Source organism: Idiotropiscis lumnitzeri, chromosome 13 (assembly GCF_059441095.1).
Source record: "Idiotropiscis lumnitzeri isolate Australia: NSW breed Sydney's pygmy pipehorse chromosome 13, RoL_Ilum_1.0, whole genome shotgun sequence".
Taxonomy (NCBI): Eukaryota; Metazoa; Chordata; class Actinopteri; order Syngnathiformes; family Syngnathidae; genus Idiotropiscis; species Idiotropiscis lumnitzeri.
This window is the reverse complement of record NC_142403.1, coordinates 20,726,689-20,742,922: the sequence shown is the minus strand read 5'-3', so window position 1 is coordinate 20,742,922 and position 16,234 is coordinate 20,726,689. Positions and strand designations below refer to the sequence as shown.

Genomic DNA, 16,234 nt, shown 5'->3' with positions numbered 1-16,234 from the left:
TTCAAGGATTTGGACAGTTGAAGATCAACACAAAGATGATCAAAATGTGAATTATTGTTGCTCCTCTACTGATAGCAAAGGTCAAGTGAAAATGCAAAAGTTGCTCATGCTCAGGCATCAACCAATCAGGGCTCAGCTTGCGAACGTCACTCCACCAAAGGAAATTGGAGTCTGATCCGTAAACCTTTTGTTAAATAATGATTAGTTTGAGCTGGACACTTTTTGGCTGTGACCTTAACAACTGACTCATTTTTTATGACATCCTTGGCCACATGTATTAGTTGATTGTAGTAAAAATCGGAGAGGGAACAAGGCCGACTAACTCCCTCTTGTGGGTGGGAGGCCAAGAGTAGGAATCCCAGGGGAAGGATTTCGACGATCTTCCACAATCTTGCAGAAAATGCTTCACATGGTCTTTGTGACATCCTTCACGTAATTCAACTGAGAACAACTTGACCCCCTTAAACGTTCTCCACCTCTGGAGACGTGAGTTGGACCTCCGTCTGACAGGAGTACCATGCCGGGTGTTCCCAACCGACCGGACTCGCATCTTACCCACCGGAGTAGCCAGACCACCAGGTGCTGATCAACTGATGGCTCCGCCCCTCTCGCAACTCGACGTTTGACCGCCAGTCCAATGAGCACGACTGCAAAATTGATCTTGCAACTCTGGGTTAGGGTTAGGAAAGGGTTTAGGGTTACAGTTAAATTGTCCCCAAAAAGCTGGGTTATAGAACGGGGGTTAGGGTGAGAAAGGAAAAACGCTAATCGATCCTTGCCTACGGTTCCTTGCCTTATTTCTGCCCATTTTCATCCGTTGGTCGCCATCTGCTTCGTGTTTGACGAGTTAGTTGCTGTGCGGACAAACGGACCAAGCAAGTGACGTCTTTGTCTTTGCCTGATGCCCTTGAAGACGCTTTGAAGTTTCCTGAGCCTTGGTTGACCTCTGACCCCGACTTGCCCAGGGTCTGCAGAGGAAGAAGAGTGTGAGCGCGGTACCTGTTGCTAAGCCTCTTAGTCCCGCTAAATCCGCCCCGCCTTAATCCTGCTCCTCCCGCAGGAGAAGCTGCTGAGCTCCCGCCGTCTTCCCGCGACCGTCATGGACGAGCTTCTGCTGGCAAGCGGCGGCGACGAGGACGCTCGCTCCGAACGTTCGTTCTGCGCGGCCAGAGATGGAGGAGGAATGGCGGACCGCCTCAAGTCCTTCCTGCGCGCCACCGTGAGCCGCGACGTGCGCGTGGCCTTGCGGAACTTCGCCAAGAGGAACGGTCTCCTGACTTTGTCCGTGGCGGCCGTGCTGACGGGCTGCACGCTCGGATTCATGTTGAGGGGCACGCAACTCTCCACGCAGGTACCGGCTGCACCTCAAATACGGAAAATGACATGACAAGGGCAAAATCGCAAATTGACAACAAAAGACAAACGGGATGGAACCAAAGCGTATTGCTGCCACACCAGAATAAAAGTTTGGTGTCACGTTTTCGTGATCACGTTTGCATTTTGAACTTTCACCCTTCGATGGTGTGAGTTTGCGTGCTGAGCTAACAGCCAAACACTTTGCCGCAATTCTTGTAAGATCATTGTCACGAGCTGCAGCTGCACCGTGCGTGCGTGCACGTGTTTGTGCGTGTACCCGGCGGGTGATGCGATTGTTTAAGCTGCCACTTGACTCACACGCTCACATTTGCCATGACGAGTCCCCGCGGAGGACGTGCTCGTTCATTTTTTTTTTTTTTTTTTGGAACGCAGGCCAAGATCTACTTCTCCTTCCCTGGCGAACTTCTCATGAGGATGCTGAAGATGCTCATCCTGCCGCTCATCACCTCCAGGTAGGCTTGGCCCGCCAATGGCCGCGCTGCAACACGCCCTAGCTCCGCCCACTTCACCAACAATGCATTTAAAAAACTACTAAGACTAATTAAACGACAGATTATATTTATAAAGTAACTAAATATTTAGTGAAATTGTTGCCTGTTTTCAATGAATATCATCCGTGAACTTTTATGGTTGAATTTAAAGATATTTATTTCGGTATTACAAGAACGTCGAACAGCCCTTTGGGATTTTACGTAAGATTATTACACAATATTTAGTGACTATTTTTTTTTCATTGCAAAATGTAAAAATAAATAAATAAATAAAATGGGTAAAGATGTAACCTGCTTTAAAACTAAATTAAATGTAACTTGATTGAAATTGACAAAGCAAAATCAAAACAAATGTGAAAAATGCGACACTATTGTAACGCCGGTTTGTGTGTGTGTTTGCGCGCGCGCAGCTTGATGTCGGGCCTTTCGTCGATGGAGTCTCGTGCGTGCTGCCGCATGGGCGTGCTCACGGTGACGTACTACTTGTGGACCACCTTCATGGCGGTGGTGGTGGGCATCGTGCTGGTGGTCATCATCAAGCCGGGCGTGGGCACCGACATGGAGAGTAACCGGCTGGGGGGCGGGCCCGTCATGACCTCGGCCGACGCCCTCCTCGACCTCATCAGGTCAGCCCGCCGAGTCACGTCATGCCGACGTCCGCCGTTTCAGGCTAATGACACGCTGAAACACTTCCAGAGGCCTTCGCAACGCTCACGTGCGCAAAAGCACACGGACGCACTCACACGAGCACGCGGTCGCACGTTCACGTGAATCCAATTAGCTGTCAGGCGAGCGGCCGTATTTTTAGTCATCGGCACGGCTGAGTGGCAGCTTAGCTTTTAGCGTCGCTGATCTCCGCCGCGCACGTTGGCACGGCGCTCTCGTGCTGCGTGCGGGCCACGCCCCTTATCTGTGCCTTTGACCTCCCGTCTGCTCCGCCCACAGGAACATGGTCCCGTCCAATCTGATCGAGGCCACCTTCCAGCAGGTGAGCGAGGCCCGACCGCCGCTTTGGCTTGCGTGCGCCGCTCTCACGCTCTCACGCTCTCCGTTTGCATGTTCAGTACAAGACGGACCTGGTGCCCATCCTGAAGGTGCCCGCCCGGACGGTGACGCCCAACTTTGTGTACGTGGTGCCCGGCGACACCGAGGGCAAAGGCCGAACGGTTCTGCTGGAGCTGACGCCGCCGCCCGAGGTGACGTACAAGACGAGCCCGGGAAGCAGCCAGCAGATGAACGTGCTCGGCATCGTCATCTTTTCGGCCACCATGGGTGAGTCGCGCGGCGGACGCCTGCCGCCACCGGCGCCGCCGTGTCGGGTCTAGAACGTCGAGATGTGCGGGACTTCAAGCGTGCGTCTTTTCGGACCTCAAGAAGTGTGTGCGTTGTGATGTGTTCGCAGGACTTTTGCTGGGCCGGATGGGCGAGCGCGGCGCGCCGTTGGTCAACGTGTGCCAATGCATCAACGAGTGCGTCATGAAGATCATCAACGCCGCTGTGTGGTGAGCGTTTGCGCGAGCGCTTTGCGAACACCCGCGAGAGACGCCGCCTGACGCCCTTCGGTGCGCTTTCAGGTACTTCCCGTTCGGGATCATCTTCCTGGTGGCTGGTAAAATTCTGGACATGCAGGACCCGAGCACTTTGGGCCGAAAGTTGGGCTGGTACGGCGTCACCGTCCTGGCCGGCCTCTTCGTGCACGGCCTGGTGCTCCTGCCGCTCTTCTACTTCCTGCTGACCAGGAAGAACCCGTTCACGTTCATCCGTGGCCTGCTGCAGGCCTTGGTCATCGCGCTCGCCACCTCATCCAGGTCAGCGGGGTTTTTTTTTTCCCTCCATTTTGAACCATGCGGCTAATATAGTCAACGGGTTAAAGGTCATCTGAGCAAATTTCACAAGTGTGTGAAGCGCGCCTTCGCTGGCTGCGTCAGCTCGCGTGTGATTTTGCAACACTTGAATGTTTGCGTGTGTGTGTGTGTGTGTGGCGTCCAGCTCAGCCACGCTGCCCATCACCATGAAGTGTCTCCTGGAGAAGTGCCACGTGGATCGGCAGATCGCCCGCTTCGTGCTGCCCGTGGGCGCCACCATCAACATGGACGGCACGGCGCTCTACGAGGCCGTGGCCGCCATCTTCATTGCGCAGGTCAACGACTACGAGCTGGACTTTGGCCAGTTGGTCACCATCAGGTAACGCCCACCGCCGGACGGGTTACGCCGCCCAAAACCACCCGCCCGCGCTTGACTGTGTTTTGTGCGCGCGTTCCCGTCAGCATCACCGCGACGGCCGCCAGCATCGGCGCCGCCGGCATCCCTCAAGCGGGCCTGGTTACCATGGTGATCGTGCTCACCTCCGTGGGCCTGCCTCCGGATGACATCACGCTCATTGTGGCCATCGATTGGATCCTGTAGGTCGGCGGCAGCGTGTGGGCGTGCACGTTTGTGTCTTTTTGTGCGCTTGTGAGGTTGTGCATGTGACTTTGCGCACGTGCGTTCGTATGTGTGTTCACGTACATGTTTATATATATGTGTTGGTGTGTGTGCGTGCGCGCAGGGACCGATTTCGCACCATGATCAATGTTCTGGGCGATGCCTTGGCAGCGGGCATCATCGCACACCTGTGTCGCAAGGACTTCCCCCTCAGCAGCGAGGGAAAGGTACGCACACACACAGCGCACGCCAACACCTTAAGCACGTATGAGGAAATTGCCAGAATATTTTCACTAAATTTCCCGACAGTTTGCAGTAAATTTACAAAAAAAAAATCTGCAAAATTTCCAGAGTTTCTTTGGTAAAATGACAGAAGAAGCAATTTTGTCCTCTTTAGGCAGAGGGGAAAAAAATCCTACAAGAACCTTATTTCAATTTTGAGGGATTTTTACTAGACTTTAATTTGTTTTTGTCAGTTTTGTTTCTTTTAGATTTTCATCATGTTTTCCAAAAAATGTTTCTTTATTAGCTCCATTTGTCTTGGTGAGATTTCTGTCCATGGGTAGATCACTAAAAGTAAAATATTATATTATCCCATTTTCATTCATTTTAATGGGACAAGACGAAAAATGAGACGTGCGATCGATCTACAAATGGCAATTTGGCAGCACATGCCAATGACGTAACGCCTTCTTTTTTTCCCCGCAGAGTGTCCCGTCGTACGGCACGCACGAGCGTGGCGGCGATGCGGAGCACGTGGACGTGCCCATGACACACGTGCACACGCACAAAGACGGCGACGCAGCGTTCGAGAGGCACGCGCACACGGTCTACTACAACATCTGCCAGGTGTGAGCGCTAACCCGGCTAGCCGCTATTACCGCGGCGATGAGGACGTTCAACGAATCGTTGAGCATTTTAAATTCCAACCGATGAGATGCGCATGTCTTGCTTCCCCAAGACTTCATAGTACACACACTGTGGCATTTTTGCCGTAGAGACAGAAAGTAAAGCGGGGAAGTCAACATATTAGTGTGAGCGAGTGGCTACGCAAGATGGCCGCTGGTGGCTTCACTTTTCGCAATGACAAGTCAGCGGCATTGCTCGGCCAGTCATGTGATCTGGTCTGTCTGTGGCGAGACAGCATGCTGGCATGCGTCTCTCTGGCTTCCTGTCAAACTATCGAGCTCAATTTTCTTTTTCCTGTTTCAAGATCGCAACGTCAACAAAGCAGCTCATGTGTAAACACTCACTTTGGTTTCATTTAGAGTAGTCACGTGTGTGTGCGTGCGTGCGCGCAGGCGCGTGTTTTTGCATTTGCAAGACACTAAAGTGTGCCTTAATTGTTGGTGTCTTCTCTTTGCCAAGTTTTAATGCTGTCTTTTTCTACATTTTTTATGTCTTCTTATTGTTATGATGTATGGTGTGTGATATTAAAAGTTTTTGTCAAAACGTCTCGTGTCACTTGCAAAAGTTTTTCTTGATTTGGACTTTTACCTCAGCAGCTTTGCAGCTCTCAACCAAGTTGATTATGAGATGTAGTAATGTATTTAACCTTTAGGGGGCGCCCAAAAGGCAGTGTTGACCCATTTAGTGACCTCACTGTGTGTGTGCGTGTTGTTGAAATGTTAAGTACATTTTTTTTTTTAATTTATAATTTGTGAGATGCACACTTTTATTTTGGCAAATCTAGTACACGATCACAGCCATGACTGAACTATTTACAGATTTGGGCATCCCGCACACACCACCACAGAAGTGAAGTGTCAACACTGACTTTTGGGCGCCCCTCTCTCTCTCTCTCTCTCTCTCCCTCTCGCGCGCTGTTGGACGACTGCACTGGCGGATAGACGACAGGATGGATGGACAATAGGACGGACGGGTAGACGACTGGACGGACGGACGCTCAGTTTGTCAGATGAACGTAGAGTACAAATGGGACTGTTGCACCCTCAGGGTTCAAAGGTCAATGTGATGTTTGGACACCGCAGGTCACTGACCTCACACGCGCGCACACACACATAACGCGTGCGTCGTCTGCTCAGGTAAGAAAAAACTATTGTCCTGCTACTCTAATAAAAACATGGACGTGATCTTTACTTTGAACTCATTCCTCACTTTTGTCTTTGAGCGTGAAAAACGATCATTCAAATGTTTTCTTTTATTTGATGTTAGAAGAAATAGAATCAATCCAACATCTTTACTTGGAGTAGTTTGTCTTTGCGATGGTACGTGTGGTTGAAGGTCTACGTTGCTGTGCACATGCGTGCGTGAGCTCTAATGATTTATGAAGGAGTCAGATAAGACAGATGTCATCTGTGACGTAGTGACATTGAAGTGTTAATGTTATTATTGCCATACATTTGAATGCTTCTTGAATAATCTTTATACAACAATCAGAATATGTGAGGTGCAGTTATTTTTTTGTCCACTTGGGGTCACTATCTCCATTCTACATACTAGTAACTGGCTGCCAATGTTTTTTTTTTTTTTTTTGCTGGCAATGTTGAGTGACATGCAAGTGAGCCAATGACGACATTCACATTAGCCAGAATGCGCACACCTGGCTCGTGTTTGTTGCTATGCGAGCGTGCAATAACAAAAATAGACACTACAAAATCCGCGAGGTAAGTGCAGTTAAAAAAAAGGCGAACCTGTGAATCTGCAAAAATTGAGCGGCACAGAGACGACTGCTCACCTACGTGTGTCAATGCTGTTTTCTGAACGTCTTTGGCGCTCAAACAAGCACTAATCAGCTATGCTGACTCTGATTGGCCATCCGCAGGATGGGCTCTTCTGATTGGCTGTTCCTCCTCAGCGTCTTGTCGCTGGCGTCGCGCTCGGTCCCTGAAGACCCGTGCAGCATCAAAGCCAAGGACGTGGCCCTGGAGCCTCGGTGCATCTTCCGGGCGCCCGAGGGCGACGCCCCCGAGAGTGACGCCCACATGGCCTCGATCCCGAAGTCGACTGATCGGCGCGTGTGGGAGCTGTCCGCCGCCAACGCTCGCTTTGCGCTGGCACTGTACCGGCAATTGGCGCTGAGTCGGACTCCCGACGCCAACCTGTTCCTGTCCCCCCTCAGCGTGTCCGCCGCCTTCTCCATGACCAAACTGGGCGCCTGTGGACGCACGCTGGAGGAAATCATGAAGGTGCTCTCTGAAAACACTTGGGTCAAAAAGAACCTAATTTGGGGTCAATTTTTATTTATTTATTTTTTTACATTTTTTCAAATATATTTTATTCTTTCAAAAGAGCCATTTTTTGAGTCAAATGTTTTTTTTTTTACAAAATAGCCGAATTTTTGGAGTCAAATATTTAATTTCTTTTTTTACTAAATCTCATTTTTTTATCTTCCCAAAATAGCCAAATTTCTGGAGTCAAATGTATTTTACATTTTGAAACATTTTTATTGTGACAAAATAGTCTTTTTTTTTTAGTTAAATGTTTTTTGTTCAAAATTGTAAATGTTTTTACAAAATAGCTACATTTTCTGGGGTCAAATGTTTATTTTATTTTATTTTTATTTATTTTTTACCCTAAAAATAATGTTCTTTTATTTTTACAAGATAGCCAAACCTTTTGAGGTTAAACGTTTTTTTTCAAAGTATCAATTGTTTTAAAAAGTTGGGTCAGATTGACCCAAGCAGTGGATCAGTCCATTTAGGAGATTTTTGAAGTGTTTTTCGTGTGACGGTGTGCGAGCTCGGGAGCAACTTGCTCAAACTGACGTGCACGCATGTGTGCCGGCAGGTCTTCGAGTTTGACTCTGTCACGGAGAAGACGTCGGATCAAGTCCACTTTTACTTTGCCAAGCTCCTGTGTCGCTTGTACAGGAAAAAAGATGCCAGCACCAAGCTGGCGGTGGCTAATCGTCTCTTCGGGAACCTTTCTCTGCGCTTCAACGCCACCTACCAGAAGATTAGCCTTCGAGTCTACGGCGCCGAGATGATGTCACTGGACTTTACGGTCGGTGCAACGGCTCCTTCTTTGGCGCTCACTGCAGGGCGACCAGTCGTTTGTTTGTCGGTGTTTGTTTGGAACTTTGGCATTTCTGACATGTCGCTGTGCCTCAGGGCGAGCCAGAAGCGTCTCGCGGCATCATCAACGATTGGGTAGCCAACAAGACAGAAAACAACATCCGGAACGCGCTGCCCGCCGGTGCCGTCAGTCCCGACACCGTTCTGATCCTGGTTAACACCATTTACTTCAAGGTAGCGACCGCTCGCCCCTGATTCCAGGAGTCAATTTGTCATGAAACAACTTCAACTGCTTTCACCTCGCTGGGAGCACGTACATCGTTTTTCTTTTATGATCATGAAAAGGCAAACTTTAAATCACAATTACGCTTCCATTAATTGCGACGCCCAAGGTGCCACTGATGAACAAACGAGAAGAAAATGCAGCATGATTGTGCGGAGGGTGTCCTGATTCCAATTCCAGTTGGGATTCTCAAAACGCTGCATGCTGCGGGTCATTTGTCACGTTAGTTTTGTCATGTTAGCTTTCGGCTAACGTGCTGGCTGCGCACCCCTCAGGCTCGGTGGCTGCACGAGTTCCACGAGGAGAACGCCTACGTGGCCCCCTTCCACGTGGACGCGCAGCGCAGCTGTTCCGTGCAGATGATGTTCCAGGAGAACACCTTCCGTTATGCCCGCCTGCCGGCGCAGCGCCTCCAGCTGTTGGAGATGGAGTACCGCGGTCGGGACATCGGCCTGACCGTGCTGCTGCCGGACAAAGGTCGCACCCTGGCGCAGGTACGCACGCGTGCAGGCACGCGCCCGTGCGGCGGTCGCGCCTTTGAGCCCCGCACGTTGGGTGTGTGTGGTTGCAGGTGGAGGCGGAGCTGGACCTTCCCACGCTGAGCGGGTGGCTGGACCGGATGACGGAGAGGCGCGTCGCCGTGCACCTTCCGCGATTTCGGCTGGAAGAAAGCGTTCGCCTCAAGGAGGCGCTCAACGCGCTCGGACTGCGCGACATTTTCTGCCCGCAAAACGCCAGCCTGCCAGGTGGGGGCGCAGCTGAGCACTACTGAGCGTCTGCGCGTGGACGCAGAGGGAGTGTGTGCGTGCGTGTGCGTGTGCATGCATTGAGAAACGTGCAAGACGACTAGCGTAATTTATTAAATGGCTAATTTCACCAAATTGAATGGATAAAAAAGAAAATGATATCTAATTTCAGCTTCCTGATCAAAGAAAAAAAAACTGATCTTGGTAGTGAAACATCGGCGAGTTTTTCCATGTTGTGTTCAGGTCTAGTGGACGGCGTCATCAGCGGGATTTCCATCAGCGACGCCTTCCACAAAGCCTTCCTGGAGGTGAGTTCCACGTGCGCTCTCTGATTGGTGGCTTTGAGGGGGTGTGTGCTCTGACGTGCACGCACGCGCAGGTGAACGAGCTCGGGAGCGAGGCGTCGGCGTCGTCCGCCGTGGTGGCGTCGGGAAGATCCATCCAGTTGGACACCGAGGTGTTGCGGGCCGATCGGCCGTTCCTGTTGCTGATTCGCGAGAAGTCGCTCAACGCCTTACTCTTCGTGGGCCGCGTGGCTCGGCCCTGCCAACCGTGACGTGCACGCCAGCGACCCAAAAGAAAAAAACGCCTCACTCTTCCTCTCAATTAAATGAGAAAGGATCATTTCAAAATGTATTGTTCATTAAAGTTCCATTTTCCAGAGATAAAAGTTAAAAAGCAAACACTAAAAAGTAAGAGCGCTAAAAAACTGTAATGGAGGCCGAGTGGTCTAAGGCGCCGTGTTCAGGACCCAGTCTCCCCAGGAGGCCTGGGTTCGAATCTCGAATTTCCCCATTGTGGGACTAATAAAGGGAATTATTATTATTATTATTATATCAATCAGTTAGCAAACACTGGACTAAGGGATGTACTTGTCTAGTAAGGTTTGAAGGCCAAGTAGGTTCTGTAGAGTCGGAAAGTACAAAGGCTGTCAAAGTTTTAAGGACTAATGAGATCCCAAGACTCGGAAGGGCCCAAGGACGTGTAGTAAGCTTTGAAGAGTCGGAAAGTGATTGTTCTACAAGAGGAAAGACTAGTCGGGTATGGCGATTCAAGGTCATCATTGTAAAAAAAAAAAAATTAAAATAAAAATGAGACATTTTTAGTTACATTTATTTTTTATTTGTTGCATGTGAAAGAAGGATTTTGACTCTTTGGCTCCGCCCAATCCAACTTTTTCACTTCCTGCTTGTTCAGATATTTTTAGGGGATCTGTTCATGAATCCGAAGAGAAAAAATAAATCGAACAAACAAGAAAAAAAAAGAATAGAACCAAAAGAACAACAGGGGGGCGGAGTCAAAGACACAGCCAAGGTGGGAGGACAATTGCGAGTGGGAGGGGCCAACATCTGCCTGGCCTGAAATTCATTCCTACCCGTCGAGACTTCCCAACAATGCCCAGTGCGTTCGCGCACGCATGCTCACAACGCTGATTGTGATTTCCCGGGAATTGTGGAACTTTTTTTCCGACCTGTCATACGTTTGGTGACACGTCGATTAAGTTTGAGGCTGTCAAATCAGCTTCCGGAGGACGTTTTGCGCGGTTAGGACATTTTGGCAGAGCGGATCGCAGGTGAGCAGGCGGGTGTGCGTGTCGGGAACTTTGACCCGTACATGTGAGGTAAGGTATCATGAGGAGGCGGGCCTAGCGTGGCTCGGCCAATCAGTTTGAGGTGTTGTGGTTTTGAACAAATGAGGTTGGTTCGCTTTAGCGCTGTGCTACGAGTGCGAGTCCTGTCCCGTCAGCCCGGTCGCTCGCTTACCCGCCTGCCTGCCCGCACGTTGGCGTGTGAGGAGCCCGGACCGCGTCCACGTCAAAAGAAGCTCAGCATCGTAACGAGTCGTCACAACCAGTCTGAAGTTTGAACAGGCGACCGAAGAACATTATGTGGGCGGAATAAAATTGGAACAAGATCATGAACTCATTGACGGCTAAAGACGTCAAAGATCCTTTTTTTTTTTTTTTTTTACTTGGCTGGTTAATGGACGTGCGTTGGCCGCGTCGTCAGCCAAGGATGCGACTGTCAACAGGGTCCTTCATGGTGGAGTGAGACGAGCGAGGCCAAGTTTTCTTTTTTTGTTTGCGTAACCCTGCTTTGCTCAAAAGTGCTTTGTTAGGAAGCGTGACCGTCTGCAGAATTTCACTTCAGACATTTGGAGCATTCGACAGCGCCAATTTTCATTCAAAACATTCCGACACCCCTACGGAACGGCGCAAGGCCTTAACAGTGCGCACATTTTGAACGTGTGCACGTTTGGACGCAGCCAGTCTGATTTTCTTCAGAAATATGGTGGCCAAAAAGAACAAAAAACGAAAAGAGCACAGACCTACATGGCTTTGTTGCGTTTTCGTTGTGCCACCGGCAAGGCCAACGACCGCATGTTGGCGTTGCCGAGTGGCTGTGGCTCAGCTTGTTGAGCGTTCCAATCTTGGCCGTTTAGGTTGTGCTTTTGCTAAGACCAGCACGAATACTCAACAAAACATGCAAGTTTGGTCTCTTTTAAGTGGACAAATTTGACCACGCCAGAGGGAAATGGAAAAAAAAAAATATGTCCACCTCTGTGCAGGTGGAGGCCACGTTTGGACCTTTTGTTGCGTTTGCCTCTACTCACTTGATTTTTCCAAATAAATACTTTGTCAATTCAGCAGCCGAGGAAAAAGACAAAAAGTTTGGTCATGTCGGCTTTCGTTCCCGTTTCAAGTTGACCGAGTCACCATTTGTCGAAAGAAGCTCTCGAGAGTCTCAAGTCAACTGGCTTCATCTTTGAAAAAAAGTCTTTTAAGTGCTGAAGTTGCTTGGTGGCCTTCTTTGCTTTGGTTGCCATGACGATGACGCTGGCTTTGTTAGCCTCGTACGTCAGCTGCGTTGGCGCAATTGCGGCGACGCCGCTCGCGATCCGTCTAAAAAGTTTCGTTCGGCAACTCGATGTCGCTCACGAGCGAGTCAGCACGCAGTCGCAGGTGTGAGCAAGATGAGGGAATTGTCGGAGTCGTTGGCATAGCGTAGCACAAAAAAAAAAACAAAAAAAAAAGAAAAGCTTTGCCATCAGTTTTTTTTTCTCCCATTATTGCCTGGACAGGACGTCTCAGCATGAAGCGCCCCCCGGTGGTGACGAGAGGTAACTGGAGGATATCAGCTTATGTGAGGTGAGGTAAGCTTTGGACGGTTGAGACCCGAACTCAACGACGGCGGTCCGAAGGAGACCGGAGGAGGTCACGTGGGTTGTGATTCGTGCCGGAGCGAACATGGAAGCAAAATGGCGGACTTGCTTTTCTCGCTGGATTGTTGGGAGGCAGAAAAGAAATGAGGTGATTTGTGAGGAGGAAGTCAGATTTTGCGGCCATTGAGGCGAGCGCAGCGTCAGGCCGAAGTCAGCAGCGTTGCATGGTATCGGGCGGCGTCGGCTTTGCATCTGTCGGTCCATGGAATGTCGATGCGTATGACGAGCGCCACCAACGCGTCCTGAGGGCGCATCCGGAGCGTCGTCGTCCTTGCGCCCGTCAGGCCTTGTAGTGGAAACGGAAGTTTCGCCAGGTGCCGTCGACAATGCCGGTCAGGACGGGGACGAACGCTTGGGCCCCTTGTATGCCGTTGTCCCGCCGCCGCCGCCGCCGCCGCCGCCGCCGCCGCAGGGCTCATCCTCGGCGGCAGTGGCGGCTTTCCGTCAGTCGGGCCCCGTGGTGGAGACGGACGCGTTGGGGCCCTCGCCGTACAGCGCCCCGCTGCCACCCTCGGGGTCTTCCTGTCCCGGGGAGGCCCCCCTGGCGCTGAGCGAGGCGGTGGTGGTCTCCGGCGAGGCGCTTTGGGCGTCGTGTCCCGGGTGGTTTTTGCGCAGGTGCTGGTTGAGGATGGCCTGGAAAGGGAAACTCTTGGCACACAGGCGGCACGTGAAGGGTTTGTTGCCGGTGTGTTTGCGGATGTGGTACTCCAGCTGGTCCTTGCGCGTGTACTTCTTCCCGCACAGGCGGCACACGAACGGCGTGATGCCCATGTGCAGACGCATGTGGCGGTCCAGACTTCCCTTCTGGTTGAACGACTTGCAGCAGTAGATGCAGGTCAGTCGCGGGTTGTAGCGGAACCAGCGCTCGCCCACCGGGTCCCTGGCGTAGTCCTCATACGCCCCCGCCACCGCCGCCTCCTCAACCTGGCGCCCACACAAACACGATGTCAGTCAGAACCCCTAAAAAAAAAATTCAGCAATCCCGTGTTTCGTGTTTGCTTTCAGTGGAAATCGAGATCTTCTTTTGATCGCCATTTTGCCAGTTCCTGTCGACTGAAAATGGCATCACGGCGCCCGAGGGCTCAGCTTGCGACAATCACGTGCCCAAACTCAGAAAACGGGTGAGCGCGGACGGGTCGTTACCTCAGCCCTGGGCAACTGCGACGTCATTTTCAGGCAAGATAACAAAAAAACGTCTTGATTTTGCTGCTTCAGAATGCAACTGAGGATGCATGGAAGATATTTTTGTCAAAAATATTTTGGACTTGACTTCACTTACTCTCCGAAAAGACTACGCAGTGATTTAAGCTTTTTTGGGATGAGATTTACAATAAATTGACACGCCCCTTTTGGAGCTCGGCTTGTTATTTTTTCCGTCTTGTCTACGTCACAGGAGGGAGACACAAATTGTAACGTTGCTTGCTTCTAAAACGGCGACCAATCGCCTGCAAAATTCAAATGACGACTCTTGTCCACTTCTATGTGTGAAAATATAAAAGCAAAAGCCAGGTTGGCGGTCCGCAAAAGTTATGGACTTGCATGAAACAGTCGGCGGCAGAAAAAAAGTTGGGGCACCCCGAGACCTTGCGGAATAGGAAAGTAGTCCTTTAGCGCCATCTTGTGGCAACGAGAGTCGATTACAACGCTGAAATTTCAACGGGTGATTTCGTTGTGTGATGTCATTCTCTGTGTGGCGTCATGTGACCTGCGAGCCGGCATGTCGCAGGTCTTCACTTCTGCTCGGAGATTCGCTTTTGGCTCGTTGACGATCAGCGAGGATGCTGCATGAGGGACTCAACCTGACGCACACACAAACGCGTGTCAACGCTCGAGAAGGTGCATCGCGACGATCGCCGAGGCGTCGCTCACCTGTCAGCGTCGCCGAGGCTGCTGGAGGGCCGCGCCCCGCCGCTTCCCGGCGTGCCGCTCCCCGAGGCGTCGGCGCTTGCCGCTCCTCCCTCGTCGGCCGGGCCCGAGCCGTCGCGGCCGCGGCCCACCCCGATCCGGTGCTCCGCCCGTTCCGTCTTGATGGAGATTCCGTCGGCGCTCTCGTCCAACTCGCCGCCGGTCTCCACGTACCACTGGCCGGCCCGATCCACTCGGAGGAGCGCCTCTCCGCGCCGTCGGATCGGTGAGCTGGGCGGCGCCCCCTCTTCCCGGCCGGTCGCGCCGACAGGCGCCTCCAGGCCGCGTGGACGGGGCGGCGCCGCCTCCCGGTCGCCGAGCGGGTGGTCCGGGTCGGTCGGGCTGATCTTGAGGTGGATGCCCTCGAGGATGTGCGTGCAACGGTCGATGACTTCCTGCATCTGCAGGAAGCTGGCGGCCGTCAGGTAGCTGATGATGTCGCACAGCTGCAGGCGCAGGCGTCCGGTGTAGCAAAAGCCCAAAAGCTGCTCAAAGACGGACGCGTTCCGGATCACCGTCAGCGACACGGTGCTCATCTGGCTCAGGGACATGTGATCCCGGAAGTAGGGCGAGCTGGCGGCCAGGACCACCTTGTGCGCCCGGAAACTCTGGCCCTGAACGTGGACCACGATGTCGCACAGTCGTCCTTGGGCCCGCAGCTGGTTGAGGTGGGACAGCACCGAATTACTGAAGTCCGGGACGTCCAGTTGGATGCTGCCCGAGCGCTCCATGGCAACCCCCTTCCAGGCCCGTGTGGCCTCCGACTGGCCCCGCTGCCGGCGGGAATGCTGTCAACACACAAACATGGCCGCTTTTAGCGAGGTGAGGGTAAGCCTTACTGAGGGCCGAATTCGCAAAGAATTGACTGTGGCCGCTCAGAACGCCTTCAGTCGCACCAGCACTTGACTCCGGTTTCATGACCCACTCCCAAAGGTTATTGCACTCATGACATAGCAGCGTAAACACGCCCACAAAGTTTGCCACCGCCCAAAGGATCGGTGGGATTGTCGCAAGTGTTGTTCTCCAAATCAAGAGAACAATGAGAGGAGGAACGCCAAGTACAAGTACTCACGATGTCGCGATGCCCCAGCGGACCCTTCAACGCCCTCCACGGTGATGGTCAGCTACTGCGTGACGTCACACACGAGGGCTCCCCGTCAGGTCCAGTGGGCGGATCCTCCAGAACCATCAGAACTTCCGCTCCGCTAACACAAGCTAGCAACCGTCGGCGGACTCGCCAGAACGTCGACGTGGACCGGCGGACGGAGTTTGCATCATGAGAGGTGAGCCGACGTGGCTAGGCTCGGCTCGGCTTGGCTAGGCTCGGCTAGGCTCGGCTCGGCTCGGCTCGGCTCGGCTCGGCTCGGCTTGGCTCGGCTCCTCGCTCCCCCTTGTGCTCCACAGCCCCGGAGACGCTAGCGTCGACTTCAATTCCAAACAAGAGAGTCTCGCCTCGTCCACTTATCCGCAGCTGCCATTCAGTTTCGGGCTCGGGTTCGGCGTTCACGCTCGGTTCGGAGGCTCTGGGCCGCCGAGGCGGGTGGTCGTCATCCTGCTCCCGGACGCTGCACGGACGAACCGATGAAGGAGGAAAGGGGAAGGAGGGAAGAAATGGCGTGCGCGCGGCATTCTGGGAGATGCAGTTCGTGCTCCGGTGAGCGGTTGCAGTGCGTGCACCTCGCGCACTACAACTCCCAGCGTGCATCTGAAGCACAGGCGCATTCGAGTGCGCGCGTGCGTGAGACAGACGTGGAAAATGATGCCAATGTAAAAGCTGATGTTTTATTTCCCAAAATGTGTGTGTTACGG

At 52.3% G+C, this 16,234-nt stretch overlaps 3 protein-coding genes across 3 annotated transcripts; 2 read left to right on the top strand and 1 right to left on the bottom strand.

The window, feature by feature from the left end:
• Nucleotides 1–66: 66 nt before the first annotated feature.
• slc1a8a (solute carrier family 1 member 8a) lies at nucleotides 67–5,702 on the top strand. Its single transcript, XM_088312607.1, has 12 exons — nucleotides 67–986; nucleotides 1,061–1,351; nucleotides 1,750–1,829; nucleotides 2,279–2,494; nucleotides 2,814–2,856; nucleotides 2,933–3,140; nucleotides 3,271–3,370; nucleotides 3,443–3,676; nucleotides 3,858–4,052; nucleotides 4,136–4,270; nucleotides 4,417–4,519; nucleotides 5,001–5,702. The coding sequence occupies exons 2-12, from the start codon at nucleotides 1,100–1,102 to the stop codon at nucleotides 5,145–5,147; spliced, it is 1,713 nt and encodes a 570-aa protein (XP_088168733.1). The 5' UTR covers nucleotides 67–986; nucleotides 1,061–1,099; the 3' UTR covers nucleotides 5,148–5,702.
• A 435-nt stretch (nucleotides 5,703–6,137) lies between these two features.
• Nucleotides 6,138–9,930, top strand: serpinc1 (serpin peptidase inhibitor, clade C (antithrombin), member 1). Its single transcript, XM_088312608.1, has 8 exons — nucleotides 6,138–6,337; nucleotides 7,078–7,441; nucleotides 8,043–8,258; nucleotides 8,366–8,503; nucleotides 8,828–9,046; nucleotides 9,124–9,298; nucleotides 9,542–9,606; nucleotides 9,678–9,930. Exons 2-8 carry the CDS (start codon nucleotides 7,079–7,081, stop codon nucleotides 9,852–9,854), a joined length of 1,353 nt encoding a protein of 450 aa, XP_088168734.1. The 5' UTR covers nucleotides 6,138–6,337; nucleotide 7,078; the 3' UTR covers nucleotides 9,855–9,930.
• Nucleotides 9,931–10,300: 370 nt separating this feature from the next.
• zbtb37 (zinc finger and BTB domain containing 37) lies at nucleotides 10,301–16,046 on the bottom strand. The gene is made up of 4 exons (XM_088312609.1): nucleotides 15,498–16,046; nucleotides 14,390–15,213; nucleotides 14,226–14,319; nucleotides 10,301–13,444 (listed from the first exon to the last, which is right to left on the bottom strand). The coding sequence occupies exons 2-4, from the start codon at nucleotides 15,154–15,156 to the stop codon at nucleotides 12,965–12,967; spliced, it is 1,341 nt and encodes a 446-aa protein (XP_088168735.1). The 5' UTR covers nucleotides 15,157–15,213; nucleotides 15,498–16,046; the 3' UTR covers nucleotides 10,301–12,964.
• Between the last annotated feature and the right edge of the window lie 188 nt (nucleotides 16,047–16,234).